This window comes from Triplophysa rosa, linkage group LG16 (genome assembly GCF_024868665.1).
Source record: "Triplophysa rosa linkage group LG16, Trosa_1v2, whole genome shotgun sequence".
In the NCBI taxonomy this organism is placed as follows: Eukaryota; Metazoa; Chordata; class Actinopteri; order Cypriniformes; family Nemacheilidae; genus Triplophysa; species Triplophysa rosa.
The window spans coordinates 8985293-9002754 of NC_079905.1; the positions used below are offsets into that span (position 1 = coordinate 8985293).

Below are 17462 nucleotides of genomic sequence, written 5' to 3' on the forward strand. Positions count from 1 at the left end.
TTTCATTTCAGAATGGCACCGTATGTCAACAAACCATCATGTTTCAAGTTTTAATGTTTGATCTAAGCACCGGTTGATTCTCCGTATCCTGTCGTTTCCAAAACTATAAAATATGGTTTTAAGGAAACGCATAACTAACTTCATGCGACTCAACGACTGCTGTCCCGGCTCTGAAGCTAACGCATACTAATCGGAATATCGGACACATCGCATCGGCGTGGCCACAAATATTACCATCATTCTGTAAATCAGAGCAACCGCGACTAAATTATATGCGTTCCTCTTGAATACAACACAAAACCGAGCAGATGTTCGTTGATTTTAGTGATACACTTCCATGATCATGATTTCAGCTACACTCACCGCCATGTTGGATCGCTTAGAAGAGGACGATGTACTTCCGGCGCAAAACATTTATGGTGCGGTTTACGTACACAGAACTACAGTACCCATCATGCTTTGTGCAATCTGACAAATTAACTTCTGGTTTATCGTTCTCAGCATTGTTGCCAGATTGACCCAATTGGGCTACTTTTGAACGGGTTAGACCGGAGAAAATGCATTGGGCGGGTGGACAAAATTTGACCTGGTTATGAAATTTTAAAAAAAAACGCCAAAGCTTGCCTTTTCTTTGCTTTTATTTAGTCAAGTTAATTCAAAACGTTCTAAAATAATGGTAGTGCAGTCATAAACACATCATTCCTTAACAAAGCCCTTATTGGTTCAGTTTACCCAATCAGGTCTGGGTCTGGGAAAGGGAGACCTGTCAATCTACCGTTGAGACGTACTGTAACGTTAGTTCTTTCAGATGTTAAGGCAACCTTCAAAGGTAAGCGGATTATTGTTGTTGCTGTTGTTTTCCGATTAATTATAGTGGGCACTTTTTGCACAAAAATGCGCATAGTGATGCATGTGTTTTTTGGGGGGGTTAAAGTCATTGGTTAATTTCTTGATTGTCGCTTTGAAGTGGTTTCTGGACATATTAGTCATATTTTCTAACTCTCTTTGATGCATTTGCTATGTTTGATCCGTTTTCCTGGGTTTTATTATATTTTAACATCTTGTCATACTTCGTTTAAGGGAGATAAAATTGTCATTATCATGGTTGATTGACATTAAAATAAATTGATTCTATCACATTATTTTGGCAGTTAAAATCTGTGCGGGTTTTAGTGAGTCTTTGGGCTGGAAATTGTCCACCCAATCTGGCAACACTGACTGGAAGTTATCTGGCTGTCAATATTTACCACTCTATCACATATATATGTGTGTGTGTGTGTGTGTGTGTGTGTGTGTGTGCGTGCGTGCGTGCGTGCGTGCGTGTTCATGTTTGTATATCCCGGTGGGGACCTAAACCTGAATACACACCAACACATGGGGACTCGTGTCACCGTGGGGACCAAAATTGAGGTCCCCAGGGGCAAAAAGCTAATAAATTGTACAGAACAATATTTTTTACAAATCTAAAAATGCAAAAAGTGTTCTATGATCTTTAGGTTTAGGGATAGGGTTAGGGATAGGGGATAGAATATACAGTTTGTACAGTATAAAAACATTACGCCTATGGACTGTCCCCACGGGGATTAAGTGTGTGTGTGTGTGTGTGTGTGTGTGTGTGTGTGTGTGTGTGTGTGTGTGTGTGTGTGTGTGTGTGTGTGTGTGTGTGTGTGTGTGTGTGTGTGTGTATTATATTTGTCAGATAACAGTTCTTGTTGTTTCCTAGAAAAAAATACCACTCTGACTAACAGGGGACTAATCATGGTATAACCTATTGCGCTGGCATGTAGTAAACTGAAAGACTAACTTACTGAAAGTACAGGCAGGAGTCTTTTAGTATCAAATATGAAACGTACTCTTTCAAAAGCAAACATGTCAGCTGAAGAAACTGGTCATAGTGGTTATTTGATCAATGTTAACTTAGCACAGCCACACAAAAGACTGTAAAGCACAGTGGACAAAAGCACCTTAATGGAGCCCATCAGGACCTGTTATGTAAAGTTACAACTGTGAGTTTGTTTAAATGGAAGTAAATTAGAAATGTTTAAACCATATACCGTTATGTAAACACCATATTAATGCAATTAATTTAATAATTTAAATAATAACTTATGTAATTATAACAATTTGTATTTATAATATATAAATATTAGCCTATATAAATTAGACAATACATCAATATGCAGATGTTTAAGGTGTTATAATCCAAAATAAATTATAACCTCATTTACCTCTTTTATAATAAGTTATATTTCATATGAATTAAGCACAATAATTAAGCAAGTTTTTTAATCATCTCTTTATTAATTAATTTATTTATTGTAATTTGAAAACTTCAATAGTCACTATTACATATAACAAATATTAGAATACACATAATATAAGTTATTGACAATAAAAATCTGTAAATTGTCTGCCCTTCAGATTTTGTATTTCCACAATTCACAGTTTATGATCCCTCCAATATGAATGTGTACAAACACTGTACATACATTACACAGTACATAACGCAATATGAAACAAAACAACATTTAAATATGTCGTATGCATTCCCAATACAACACATTCATAACAAAGTTTTTATGTGGAAACACTGTTTTTATTTAAATGAAATTTGTTAAAATACACATCCAATTACCGCAGACACAAAAACACAGAAAACACACAAGCCCATAAAGAAATACCTATTATAACCTTTACAAGCTACAATCCCTTCTGTGTCATTGACTGAATTTGGATCAATTAGAGGTTCATTGTCAGAAACAAGAGCAGGGGTAGGACTTGGCTCCCTCAAAACAGGGAACCCTGATTCTCCTTGCTCCTTCAGAGCATTTGTCAGAAATGCAAGAGTCCTCTTCGGAAAGACCGGAGGAGAGAAAAGGTTATGCCCACGAACAAAGAAGTGAAATAGTGTACCACTTTGTGCACATCGTTCGAAGTCTCCAAAGAGCTTCATGAAGCAGACAGACAGCTGACCAGGAGCCCAAAATGAGTCTTGCTCTCTGACTGAGAGCGTGTGGAAGAAGGCTGTTTTACCGTGGTAGGAGGACAGTGGCTCCAACTCTTTTGGAAAACGCTGCTTTAATCCCTCAATTAGACACTTAAGAAGTCGTAAACAAAGTTTCCTACCAGAGGAGAGAAAATGTTAATGTGTGTGTGATCATAATTACATGATCTTTAATACTTTTCTGAAAATAAAGACAGCTGTAGGTCATACCGGCAACATTTATTGGAAGGACCCTCACAACACGTTCTCTTATTGCCGTGATACTGGATCATCTCTTTCTCAATGTGAGAGAAGGATATCCGCCAACTCTCTAAAAAAAGCAATGAACCTAGAGATATCAGTCATGCCTGCAAAGTGAAATGTTTTTAAAGGTTGAATGTGCCCACTGCCCACCTTTGGCCTCATCTTTGAGATTTTTCGCTTTCGGTCCTTTTGGGACAAAATAGACAGCCTTGCTGGTAAAGTTGCGGCGACATCGCTTTCCAAGCCACCTGTCTATATCTGGACCTGCCCGTGCGGCTTGCGGCCATCCCTGTAGCACCTCAAGGGCAGGAACGATGTCTAGAGATAATACATCCTCTTCTTCATTTTGGGGTTTTAATTCAAGGGTTATTGCAGGTGAAGTCAGCTGTAGTCTATGCATCACCCAGCAACCCTCACCTAAATACACAGGTAACAGAATCATGTATATAAAAAGGCATCTGATGATGTTACATTACAATAATGTTACCTTTATAGTTGCCAAGGAATTTACGGACCAAGCGGTGCATTTCTTTTTTGATTTTTGTGGCTGAGATGGTACGGCCATCTTCCAAAAGAAAGTGCTGGACATTTAAACGCGTCGATTTGTAAAGCTTGACCGAATAAAACAGTCCATCATATTCTTCCAGTGCTGACAATGTAACCCGTGGCACTTTTAGTTTCAGCATAATGTCAAACTCGTTGGGTTTGTTAATCTGTTGATGAAAAATATACTGGGTTCCTCACAATATTTCATACAAAGCACAAAACATACACATGAGCAACTTTTGTCATTTCTATTTTTATAGACGATTTCATTGGACGCATGCACCTAGCCCGAAGTTAATTTCCGGTTATAACATAACAATTTATTTTATATTTAATTGATATTCATATTATTGTATATTAATTGTATTAAATTAAAACTACTCAACAGTTATTTAATCTTTGCGGGGGTCTACTGGAAATCACATAACGTTGTATACCCCTGTATTACTATTTTCCATTGACATTTGTTTACCTTCACCATCTCATAGTAGCTCCCACTGGTGAGGACTGAGACCTCCTTAAAGAAGGCCTGATCTTCATTGTTCTTCAGGAAATCCACCAGGCTATCGATTAGATGATTAACTATCCTCACAGCACGCTGTTGGTCAGTCTTGCGGAGACGCAGGTCTCTGGCTCTCTGCCTGACCAAGCGGTCCAGCTCAGGAGAAATGAAGCGATCATCTCCAGTAGTTCCAGTGGATGCTATTGAAATTAGCTAACAGTCTTTAACTGAACATACATAAGTCTCCACTATGTTTTACATCATAATTTGTAGTACACTTTATCAGCATTGCAGGGTTTTTAAAATATTTCACTTCACTTCAAATAGATTTTACTGTTTTGTTCACAGTTTAGATCAATGTGATCATGTTTTAGCAATAAGTCAAAGTAGAAATGGCTAATAGTGACCACAGTATACAAACTCAGAGACCACACTTGTTCAAACTTAATCTCCCTCATTACCTGCTCTTCTTTGTTTGTCCATGATGAAGCTTTGGATGAGCTCAAGATCTCAGGTACAGTGCTAAAATATGAACATTGTAATTAGTATTGACTATTAGCCGAATGTGCTTATATTCACTCATAATACTGTAAATTAAAAGAAATGTATCAATAATACAGAAATAGAGCAAATGAACAAATTAAGAAGGAAACCAAAAACAAACAGAAGTACATTATCAGTAAATGTAAAACGCAAGCAATCTGAGATTTTTAATCAGCAAGTGATGGCATCTTTATAGTTTTATAGAAAATTGGGTAATGCTAGAGATAAACTTCACTACCTGTTTTATGGTTTCTGGACAGAGATAACACATTTGACTCCATGGCCAAATAAAAAAGTATTGGCATCTGATGTAAAATGTCAAATATCAGTAATAGTTGTAGGAAATATGCTATTGCACTGCGAAAACAAATAGGCTACAAAAAACATGGAGGGACATAATCCGGAATATCTGCAGTGAGTATTTAAAGTGATAGTTCACCCCAAAATGAAAACTATTTCATCATTCACTCACCCTCCTGTCATTCCAAACCTGTATGACTTTCTTTCTTCTGCAGAACACAAAATATATTTTGAAGAACATTGACAACTAAACAACACTGGCCCCTATGGACACAATACCTCTGAGACATTTCTCAAAACATCTTCTGTTGTGTTTTACAGAGGAATGACATGAGGGTAAATAAATAATGACAGAATTTTTATTTTTGGATGAACAATCCCTATTTCTAGTGGTAAAAATGACACTTCAGTTAAACAACATACATATCATCGCTTGCAAAAACCTTTACTTATTCGGTTCCCCTTTGGTGGAATGAACTACCAGCCTCCATCCGAACTGCAGCATCCTTCACAAGTTTCAAAAAACAGCTCAAAACGTACCTGTTCCGCATTTATTTGACTAACCAAAAACTCTGTACTATTTCTGTCTGTCAAAAAAAAAAAGTTTGTTCATTCTCTCCTTTGCTTACTCCAACTTTAATCCTCCTAGTAGCATGGCCTTGTATACTAAAGGTACTGTTTAGCGTGTTGACAAAATGTTTATATGCTCTCCTACTTGTAAGTTGCTTTGGATAAAAGTGTCTGCCAAATGAATAAATGTAAATATCACAAAATGGTTTAGTTGAATCAAATTGTGGATTAAAACTGCACATAAACAGTTTTAGTTATGTGTCTTGTATGAAACATCATATTTATATTTACAGCATGCTATTAGTAATGTGTGAATGAAACTTACCTACTTCCTGATCTAGAGATGTTCTATTGACAGACTAACCCAGCACAAGCGTACTTTGATTCTAAGCTCCTCCCCGTCATGTTACATCACCTTGACGCTTTCATTTTACAGTGAAATTACTTGTTCGGCCGGTATTCAGGGTGTGATCCAAGGATAAAGCTCAATCCGAAACTTAAGACGTTGTAGCAAGAGGACATTTCCCCCTAATGTTTACCTGCTATTTATAGTGATTTATGCACAAATTACTGTATCCACTCAAGCATAGTTTTCATGTTTTTCAACAAAACCTTAAAGGCTGTAATTTGCAGACGAAAGTGTACTAAGGGTTTTAAGTAAACCTCTGTATGAGCTGCACACAAATAATTGATTTGATCATGGCTTGACTTTAATCATCCTTAATCTTTTGATTGCAAAAACGATTTTGGTGATTGCTAATGATGAAAGTGTAGATATTAATCCTGTACAATTTTAGCAAAGCGGGATTCACAAATTATAGTAACTCGTAAAACTTTTGTTTTACAATTTTTGTTCTTTCTGTATAAAAAGGGTGGGTGAATGTGTGCATGGCAAATCTACTTGAGATTCATACCTCAAATATTAAATTGTGAATCGTATTTATTGTTTATAATGCTGAAAAACAATTTACTTTTTAATGTACTTACAATAAAATCATACTCCTTTACAGTGCTTTGGCATACAAGAAAGAATAGTGGCAAAATCTGTGATGAATAATTATTATTTATTTTTTGTAACCATTTTCTTGTGTGTTAGGTGTTTGGAAACACGCAATATCCTCCTTTCCTTCTGAAGCTTTTACGATGGGTTTTTATCAGCATAAGCCAGTCTTTTAAAACCGTGCTCAGGTTCTGAGACATTCCAGCTTGCTGTGTGTCTGATGAGAGGATTCATTTAGTTTTGGCAACCTTCTGAGCAGACTTGGTCACTTTGCCAGCAGTGGAGGCTTTCTTGTCTACAGCCTTGATGACACCAACAGCAACAGTCTGTCTCATGTCCCGCACAGCGAAACGACCTGAAAAACAGTAGTGGAAGGATCTTCAAATATAACCGAGATGATTAAAGATTTGTTTTGGATTATCTATTGTTAATTCCAACATAAATGATGACACTTACCCAGTGGTGGATACTGCGAGAAGCTCTCCACACACATGGGCTTGCCAGGGATCATAAGAATAATGGCAGCATCTCCAGATTTGAGGGACTTGGGGTTGTCCTCAAGCTTCTTGCCAGAGCGGCGGTCTATCTTCTCCTTGAGCTCAGAAAACTTGCAGGCAATGTGGGCAGTGTGGCAATCCAGCACAGGGGCATAACCCTGAGAGATCTGACCGGGGTGATTCAAGATGATGACCTGGAAGGATCAGGGTGGCATAGAAGATAAAGCACTCAGTTGCTCATCAGTTATACAATAAAGAGCAGGCAGATCATTCAGCGTATTGAACCTGAGCTGTGAAGTTGGCAGCCTCCTGGGGAGGGTCGTTCTTGCTGTCACCGGCCACATTACCACGACGGATGTCTTTAACTGAGACGTTCTTAACATTGAAGCCAACGTTGTCACCAGGCAGAGCCTCAGAAAGAGACTCATGATGCATCTCAACAGACTTGACCTCAGTGGTCACATTAACAGGAGCAAAGGTCACGACCATACCAGCCTTCAAAGTTCCGGTCTCAATGCGTCCGACAGGCACAGTTCCAATACCTGATGGAAAATCAACATTGTAGGTTTCTGCTCTCTCAACATAGAAACTAAATAGTAAATTCTGACCTCCAATTTTGTACACATCCTGTAGAGGTAAACGAAGAGGTTTGTTAACGGGGCGAGAGGGTGGCAGGATGGAGTCCAGAGCCTCAAGGAGTGTAACTCCGCTGGCAGAACCTTCCTTCCTCTCAATTTTCCATCCCTTGAACCAGCTTATCTGTTATCCATAAAAAATACAAACGTAGAAAAGCCATAAACAATAGAACTTACTAAGACTAATAAAAACCTTAAAGAAAATATTAAAGAGGTGAATTATTCTGACATTTGAGCTGGGCTCCAGCATGTTGTCTCCATGCCATCCAGAAATTGGGACGAAACCAACACTGGCAGGGTTGTAGCCGATCTTCTTGATGTAGGCGCTGACTTCCTTGGTGATTTCCTCAAAACGAGCCTGGCTGTAAGGAGGCTCGGTGGAGTCCATCTTGTTAACTCCAACAATAAGCTGTTTTACACCCAGGGTGTAGGCAAGCAAAGCATGCTCACGGGTCTGTCCGTTTTTGGAGATACCAGCTTCAAACTCACCAACACCAGCAGCGACAATCAGCACAGCACAGTCAGCCTGGAAAAGAGACGTAATAAAAAATGAAATTTATTGTTGAAAAGCAAATTATGCAATAATAAATGTATTAGAAATGTATGCATGGTAACTTGGGATATGTGGTATGTTGAAATACAAACAACCCTACCTGAGAGGTACCGGTAATCATGTTCTTGATGAAGTCTCTGTGGCCGGGGGCGTCAATGATGGTGATGTAGTACTTGCTGGTCTCAAATTTCCAGAGAGAAATATCAATGGTGATACCACGCTCACGCTCTGCCTTCAGTTTGTCCAGCACCCAAGCATACTTGAAGGAGCCCTTGCCCATCTTGGTTTAGAAACATATTAAGAACATTATTCTTTTGCATTATATCTATAATATTCTATATACAGTACCAGTCAACAGTTTGGATAAGTTTGAGTGAAATGTTTCTAATAATGTTTAAGTTGCTTACTGTATGTAGACAAAATATAATTGTGCCAACACATGAATTTCTTTAAATAGTAAACAAACATTTTATATAAAAAAATAAAAAGGGTGGCTTCTTTGAAGATGCCAACATATAACATAGTTTTGATTTATTTTAAATGCTTTTATTTGCAAGATATTTTCCACAGTTACTACTTTAGTTTTGATAAGTTTACTTTTAATGTGGAAACAAATGTAAATAAAGAAAGAATAAGTGTTTCCAAACTTTTGACTGGTAGTGTATATTGTATTGCAATATTCCAATATTTTAATATTATTGAATAATATAAGTTTGCGTGTTTTTAAAGTTTATTATTATTTGTAAAACTAATGAACAGACAGTCATAAAATTGTATATTGCCATGTATTAGATTTTTATTAACATCTATTTTTCATAAATGATTAATTAAAATGATTGCTTTATTGCTTGTAGTTTTCTACATTTCATGATATTATTCTAATAATGCTCCTGATTTAGACCAGTTTCTCAACCAAGAGTCAAGAATTTAAAAAACATTTTTGGTCTTTGGTTATTTTTATAACCGGACTGGCCATCTTGAGCACCGGTAGTTTTCCCGGTGGGCCGCTGGCAAATGTGGGCCGGCTCACTCAGTACAAAAAGTCAGAAGCCATAATATTACATATCTTTTCTATGCAGATGGATAAGTGTCATGACACGGGGTGAGACATGGACAGAGGACCCAAGTGCAGACAAGCGGGTAAGGGGTTAACAAAAGACTTTAATTAAAAAAATACAAACATGAAACAAAAACCCACGAGGGGGTAAACAACAAAACAGCAAGGGAATTAACAAGAGGTAACAGGAACATAGACTAACTACACTAAACTAGACAAGACTAAATACTAGTGATGTTAGCTGTGACACCAAAGCTCCGATGCTTGTGACAAAAAAATGAAGCGATTTTCAGTGAAGCTTAGTATCGATGCTTGATTCGTTCTATCAAAACCACGTTGACCAATGACGTCCGAAGCTTCGTTTCACACACACCCACGTGACTTTTGATTAAAAAAGGTTTGAAAATTCGCGACACAGGCCACGCCCTCATGGGTTTCTCAGCTACAGATTTACTATAATCGTATGAAAGTGCGTGTGTATTTTTGTATGCATGCACCTGCATTTATTTACTTCCTCTCTTCATGAATTTGAATAAGTCCAGCCTACACGTGAGATTTGTGCCAGAAAGGCGAAAGAAAACTTGAGAAGCGTAAACGAAAACTCGGAAAGCGCAAATGAAAAATCTAGCAGCGAATTCAAAACTATTATTTGAAAAAACTAAACTTAGAAAATTGTTAAGAAAAATAGCAGTTTATTTGAAAATCATGTCACATTCTTGCAATTGAGTTTATTGTTTTCATTATCAAAGTGTTTTTTTTTTCTCTCTCGTATATTTTTGTTCGTTTTTTTAAAGTTTGCGTTCATTTTTATTGACACAAAAGTAATCCCATACTGCCCTCCCCCTCCCTGGCTGTTGTGATTTCTGTGTCCCAATGGTTTAATGCAGCTGCGGTAACACGTGCTCGTCAATGTCAAAAGATTGACCAATCAAATTAAATAAAGACCGGGTTCACAGAATTCCAGCCAATCCACTTACAGAGACCACGCAGAATATAGCCAATCAAACTAAAGAAGACTTACTATCGGTAGGCAGGCGCTTTACACGCGCGGACTCCAATGCGGGAATTCGGTTTTAATGATTACCGTGTAGTGAGATGTAAGAAGGCAAACATAACAAGGCCAACGGTTTTACAATAAAAATGTTTTTGAGTTTTGCTGTTGAAAACTTCGAAAATTGGTTTGTCACATAATTTAAGATGTGTGTTCGAGTTAACATGTCTAAAAACACACTGAAACAGATAATAGTATAGCATATGAGGCATTAGATATTACTGTGTGTATATAGTGCATTTTATTAGCAGAATTCAATAGACTGCAGAACAGGTAATGAAATGACTTTGAATTTTTTTGCCAAATTTGTATTCAATGTATAGTTTTAAAGAGTTTATTAAACTCTTTTTATTAAGCTTATAAGTAAGCTACTTACTTATTAAAGGGGTCATATGACACGGCTGAAACAAATTTTTTTTTTAATGTAATGCAATGCGTATGCATGACTTAAGGTTCAAAAACGCTGTATTTTCCACATACCGTGCATGTTTGTATCTCCTCTTTGCCCCGCCTCTCTGACATATTTTTTCCAAAGTTCATCGCTCTCATAGTGATTGGTCGAATAATGCAAGCGTGTGACGGAAATGTAACGCTTCTTACCATATTTGGAACATCAGGTTCCAAAGCAATTGTCCTGACAGGTACTCCCACCTTACTTGCGTATACATTTGGGCGGTCTTAGTCAAATAATACCACGAACTGACGTAGATTTGTGGGGGTGTGGTTACACGAGGCATTTCAGGCAGGTCTGGGTGAGCATTCGCTTTTAGATAGAATGCATCTTCTGTTCCGACGCTTTAATTTTTGCAATTTTACGTGTCGCATACATGCATGGGCAACTTATAGCACACCAAAGACACAGAAAAACACGTATTCACACCATATGACCCCTTTATGTCCAAAGAGTGAATTTTTTCTATCCTCTCTTCTCAATTTATAAATCCTAAACACTCACTTTTTAAGACTTGTATAATGTTGATTTTGGATTTTATAGCTGATGTAAAACCATATTTGTTAGCAAAGTCTAGTCACACCATGTTATGGTCAGTTTAAATACGTTACCTTATATTACATTAAATACTTTATATTGAATTTACATGTTTAGGCAGGCTTTTATGTCATTTTGATTTCTGTTTGTTGCTTACACCGTGTCTACACCAGATGCGGTGCGGCGCTACAAGAGACAATAGAACCCATTATAATTAAAAAATTTGTCCACACCGGACGTGGCGCGACAATCCCATTAGAACAAGCCATGTGTCGCGTCGCATCGCGGCCGGTGTAGACACGGTGTTAAGACTGTACTGGCCATTACTGTTTAATGTTTTATTGACTTTGCACTGCAAGGTGGCATGAAAGGTCTTAAAAACATTTACATTTATGAATTATAGTGCTATAGAATGGTTTGTGCATCAGTGCATTGTTGTGTTATGTTGCAAGCTGGGTTTTGTGGGCCGCTCCTACTGAAGTCCAGGGCCACTTTTTACTCCCAGTCCACCACTGCATATACAACTTCCTAGTCAAACTCTATATTTTACTGGGTAGTAATAAAGTAGGGATCTTTTGAATGTTGTTGGCCTTTATATCCAAGAAACAATTTGCAAAGACTAATCTAAAGCAAGAGTAAACAGTAGATGTCGCTCACAGCACATGGTGTTTGTTTATTAAAGACACTCCCAGCACTTCTCACAGTGATGCATTACTCATCTCGCAAGCAGCCAGGAATAAATCGACACGTCTGACTTACCTCAGCGGCTTCCTTCTCAAACTTCTCGATGGTTCTTTTATCGATGCCTCCACATTTGTAGATGAGATGTCCCGTGGTGGTGGACTTGCCAGAGTCGACGTGGCCAATAACAACGATGTTAATATGAATCTTTTCTTTACCCATATTGCAAATTTACTGTGGAAAGCCATGGATTTATTTTAAGTATGCACATACTTAGATATTAAAACAATACTTGATATTTGTATTCATGAATTGCAAAAAAACACCGGGATAATTTCGAAAGTATATAAACTGTTAAAGGGTCAAAAGTGAAATGCAGTGAAACAGTGGGCACGTCTCAGAGCGCCGCGTGAAAGCGCACAGTCCGTCAGATACGCAGTCCTATTCATTTAATGTCCTCCATGTTGAAGGACTGGAATGACAGCACCAGCCATGTTCTCCCAGCTTTGCCAATAAGTTTGCGCTCGTTGCGTGTCATAGCAAAGCTAGTTTAACGGGAGGGGGAAAAAATCCGTCGTTTACCACAAAATGATACAAATCACTTCCGCCAGGGCTGTACAATATTTACGTAGTTAACTCGAATCCAGCGGAGTAAAATCACGTTTTTATTCTTACGCCATACAGTCGTTCTAGCATACTGCGTAGCTACATAACGCTAGCAAGAGGATGAAAGTGCAACTTACCGAACTAAAGCACTGCAGACAACCCCAAGCAGACCGGAGAGAAAGGAACGAGTCTCACCACCCGTCTAAATTTATACTGGTTCAGACAGGGGTGGGATATCAAGGAACACTTAAACCACATCGATACAGTTTATAAGAGGGCATCATTGGTAGCTATATTGTGCACATGCTATTTTTTGATTGGCTGAGACGACATCAGTAAAGGGGGCATGAGTGTGTAGAACCCAGCTGCAGGAGGGGGTACATCACGTGTTAAAACAGCTGCAAGGACCATGACAAGTCAGAATACGGGTCGCTCATCCTGAATCCCACCCATTCCCACAATTAAAGACAATACAGGAGCACATTTCAATTTGTAATACCTTTATTAGTTACTTGAACAGCAGCTTCCTTCCCAATTTTACTGTGGCAACAGGTGCAGTTCTAAACCATTTCAACATAAATTTAACAACTGAAAGAGGCACTGTCAGTCAATGTGAGCCACCATTAATCCAAGATGGTTTCCTTTCCTGCGAAAATTTTTCCGATGGGTTTTAATAAGCATTAGCCAGTCCTTAAGTAGAGTGCCCAGGTTTAGAGAAATTCCAGGAGGCTGGGATGAACGTGCCACAACCTTTAGAATGGCATGGAGGTATATTCACTTGGTCTTGGCAGCCTTCTGCGCAGACTTTGTGACCTTGCCAGCACTAGCAGATTTCTTCTCAACACTCTTGATAACACCAACAGCAACCGTCTGCCTCATATCACGCACAGCAAAGCGACCTGTGGGAAGAAAATAATTAGCTCAAAGACCTGTCAAAATGTGTAGAAGAAACTGTATTGTAAAAGGTCAAAGCAAAGTATGAAAGGGAACCTACCAAGAGGAGGATAGGTGGAGAAGCTCTCCACACACATGGGCTTGCCAGGGACCATCTCAACGATGGCAGCATCTCCAGATTTAAGGGCCTTGGGGTTGTCCTCAAGCTTCTTACCAGAACGACGGTCGATCTTCTCCTTGAGCTCAGCAAACTTGCAGGCGATGTGAGCAGTGTGGCAATCCAGCACAGGGGCATAACCCTGAGAGATCTGACCAGGGTGGTTCAAGATGATGACCTTTGACAAAAGAAACATACCAGTTAGCACATTTTCCATAAGGGCTTGTGAACAAATCTGTAGGGGGAATACATCCCAGAAACCAACCTGAGCTGTAAAGCTGCCAGCCTCCATAGGGGGGTCGTTCTTGCTGTCTCCAGCCACATTACCACGACGGATATCCTTAACGGACACGTTCTTAACGTTGAAGCCAACATTGTCACCAGGTGTAGCCTCAGCAAGGGACTCGTGGTGCATCTCAACAGACTTAACCTCAGTGGTCACATTAGCAGGAGCAAAGGTCACAACCATACCAGGCTTGAGGACACCAGTCTCCACACGACCCACGGGCACTGTTCCAATACCTAGAAAGAAATTAAAACTGGTTAAGAACCTTAGTTGAAGAATTGTAAAGCAAACCATGAGCATTACAAAATTGTACAGAAATTAACTAAACAAACCTCCAATTTTGTAGACATCCTGAAGTGGCAGACGGAGGGGCTTGTTAGTGGGGCGGCTGGGTGGCAAAATGGCATCCAGGGCATCAAGAAGAGTAACACCACTACCATTACCCTCCTTACGCTCAACCTTCCATCCCTTGAACCAGCCCATCTGTAAGAGAAAAATAGGGGAGAATAAGCAAACACTCGTGCATTAAGCATGCATTAAAACGTGTCAATTAACAATTGGCAGTTTTACATTTGAGCTGGGCTCCAACATGTTGTCACCATGCCATCCAGAAATTGGGACGAAGGCAACACTGGCAGGGTTGTAGCCGATCTTTTTGATGTATGCGCTGACTTCCTTGGTGATTTCCTCAAAACGAGCCTGGCTGTAAGGAGGCTCGGTGGAGTCCATCTTGTTAACGCCAACAACAAGCTGTTTCACACCCAGGGTGAAAGCCAGGAGGGCATGCTCACGGGTCTGTCCGTTCTTTGAGATACCAGCCTCAAACTCACCAACACCACCAGCAACAATGAGCACGGCACAGTCAGCCTGAAAACAGAAGACAGATTATGATGAGGGGTTTGAAAGGACAGCAAAGATGTACACTTCCAATGTGGGTAGGTGGGGAATTTTCATACCTGGGATGTACCAGTGATCATGTTCTTGATGAAATCTCTGTGTCCAGGGGCATCAATGATGGTGACATAGTATTTTGCGGTCTCGAATTTCCAGAGAGCGATGTCAATGGTGATACCACGCTCACGCTCTGCCTTCAATTTGTCCAGCACCCAAGCATACTTGAAAGAGCCTTTGCCCATCTGTAGTTAAAAAAAAGGTTAGACTAAGTTCCATTGCATACACGTATGGTAACAAACACAAATGTTATTAGATGTAAAAATACAAAAGTAAGTGTTTGTTAGGTTATAGGGGCATAAAACAAAACTGCTTAATGTTGAACTAGATCAGCACACGTTGGAAGGCCTAGCAGGCTAAACTTGGAATTTATACTGCTTGTTTGATTTTGGCCCCATTGTTGTTTTTATATTATTTTTGTTTTATGTCATTCGTGTATTATGTGTTCATTTCATGCAATAAAAAGAGGCCTAGCAGGCCGCCATTACAGAAAATGCAACGTCATCGTGAGGTACCGCTCAAACTCCACCCATTCCACACCCAGCCGGCTTGAGCTCAGGAACGCGTGCTATCGCCGCCATTTTGGGTAGTTACATGGTTGTACCGCAAAAGGTTGAACGTGCATTTTCGAATAAACGCATTAAAGTTAACCAAGCACTCACCTCAGCAGCTTCTTTCTCGAACTTCTCGATGGTTCTCTTGTCGATTCCACCGCATTTGTAGATGAGATGGCCGGTTGTGGTTGACTTTCCGGAGTCGACGTGGCCAATGACCACGATGTTAATGTGGGTCTTTTCCTTTCCCATGATTGATTAGTTTCTGTTTCAAAAATAAAAAGGTGGCATTTAATACAAGTTTTAATGAAAGTAACATTCAAACGGGGATTTTGAATAGAGTAATATGGCCTAGAGTTTGAACCGGCCTAGCTCACCATAAGGCAACGGAGACACGTGTTACTTTATCGTAACGCGGTATTAAGTTACGAAATTCAAAATGTCTGAATCGAAGCCAAAATGATCCAGACATCTGGCGCTCTTAACACCATTAACAGTTGGATGCGAGAATAGGAGAGAGGTTTTCAACAGGCCCGTGACTAGAAGCAAGTTATACCCTTTGTTCTTTCCCGGTTTCCAAATTGATAAACGGACACGGTTTGGGGGAAAAAGTAGGTAACAAAAACAGCTCATTTCCGCTCTAAAGTGTACTCTAAACATGAATCTAGATTTAAATCGTGTTTCATATAAAGAAAGCTTAAACTTCAGCCTCATACAAACATGTGAGAGCACAACTGGTAACCATAAAACGCAAAATATTCTTAAAGAACGTGAACATACCAGGAGAACATACCAGGACAACATTCAAATACACCTACAAATCCATGAATTAAATACAATAACAAGCAAGGCCTAACCAAGAAAACCGAGCACTTACCAAGATTGAGAGATCTCGTCTCAGCTGCTGCTCCCCTTCGCCAGGTAACAGAAAGAGGAAGAAAATGCATTGGTTGGAGAATATATACGCGGGAGGAGGACCAACTGTGTCACAACTCCCCGTTTCCTCTCCTCCTCCCTGAGCGACCCGCAAATCACACACATTTGAGTGAAATTCTCCCCGCCTAGTCAAAATACGTCACCACTTCGTTACGGAGATCATCTCGTTGAATTGCTGAAATAGGATTTAACAACATATACAATTTATTTCAAATATATTGTGATTTAAACTTAATTTGAAGATATTTCATTTATTTTTATATTACATTATCGTCACGTAACCTTCGGTAGTTAAACGATGCACCAAAGTGTAAATACGTGTAGGCCTATGTATCTCAATTTTGACTTTACATTATGTATTTACATTTTAAAATTAGATTACATTTACATTTATTCATTTGGCAGATTAAGACGGCTAACACTAAATATGAGTGTTTTATGGTAACGTTAATTGATTGCAATGCATCACTGATTCAGTTTGGTTTCCAATTAAATTACCTGTTTATTTATTTACAACTCTTTACAACTCTTACACAAAACTAGTGTATAAACTACATATTGCCTGAAAACAGTGTTAATTATCTCTATTTTTTATTTACTATTTGTCACTATAAAATGTGGTTATGCTTGGGTTTATATGAAAACATGCTAGTCAAAGAATGTGATGAAATCAAGTGCAGTGATAAACGGTAAATTCCTTAACTGATTTACTTTTTCTGTTTTTATTTATTCATTTATTTTGATGAGACAGCAAGATGTTCTGCTTTGGAGACAGTGTAATCAACCCAGCCTTGTATGTAAACCAGTCAGCAATTTACAACAGAACACAAAGTTGATAAGGGTACTCAGGTCTATTGTTTCAGATGCATCTCCACCAGGTAGATCATCTATTCAGATTCAAAAGCAAA

The 17462-nt window shown here is 38.9% G+C and overlaps 3 protein-coding genes across 5 annotated transcripts; all 3 read right to left on the reverse strand.

Moving 5' to 3' along the window:
- Positions 1–2289: 2289 nt before the first annotated feature.
- Positions 2290–6534, reverse strand: LOC130567054 (cyclic GMP-AMP synthase). 3 transcript variants are annotated; one of them, XM_057354948.1, is made up of 7 exons: positions 6038–6534; positions 4757–4817; positions 4266–4495; positions 3735–3960; positions 3398–3664; positions 3215–3314; positions 2290–3122 (listed from the first exon to the last, which is right to left on the reverse strand). In XM_057354948.1, exons 2-7 carry the CDS (start codon positions 4776–4778, stop codon positions 2615–2617), a joined length of 1353 nt encoding a protein of 450 aa, XP_057210931.1. In that variant the 5' UTR covers positions 4779–4817; positions 6038–6534; the 3' UTR covers positions 2290–2614. The 3 variants fall into 3 exon arrangements, with proteins under 3 accessions (XP_057210931.1, XP_057210930.1, XP_057210929.1); XM_057354947.1 differs by having other exon boundaries at positions 6034–6534; XM_057354946.1 differs by lacking the exon at positions 6038–6534 and having other exon boundaries at positions 4757–6027.
- Positions 6535–6761: 227 nt separating this feature from the next.
- Positions 6762–13045, reverse strand: LOC130567053 (elongation factor 1-alpha-like). The gene is made up of 8 exons (XM_057354945.1): positions 12914–13045; positions 12249–12404; positions 8494–8673; positions 8070–8366; positions 7814–7964; positions 7491–7747; positions 7165–7399; positions 6762–7063 (listed from the first exon to the last, which is right to left on the reverse strand). The coding sequence occupies exons 2-8, from the start codon at positions 12390–12392 to the stop codon at positions 6939–6941; spliced, it is 1389 nt and encodes a 462-aa protein (XP_057210928.1). The 5' UTR covers positions 12393–12404; positions 12914–13045; the 3' UTR covers positions 6762–6938.
- A 214-nt stretch (positions 13046–13259) lies between these two features.
- On the reverse strand, positions 13260–16630 carry LOC130567052 (elongation factor 1-alpha). The gene is made up of 8 exons (XM_057354944.1): positions 16496–16630; positions 15727–15883; positions 15070–15249; positions 14684–14980; positions 14446–14596; positions 14093–14349; positions 13771–14005; positions 13260–13675 (listed from the first exon to the last, which is right to left on the reverse strand). Exons 2-8 carry the CDS (start codon positions 15868–15870, stop codon positions 13551–13553), a joined length of 1389 nt encoding a protein of 462 aa, XP_057210927.1. The 5' UTR covers positions 15871–15883; positions 16496–16630; the 3' UTR covers positions 13260–13550.
- Positions 16631–17462: the final 832 nt, after the last annotated feature.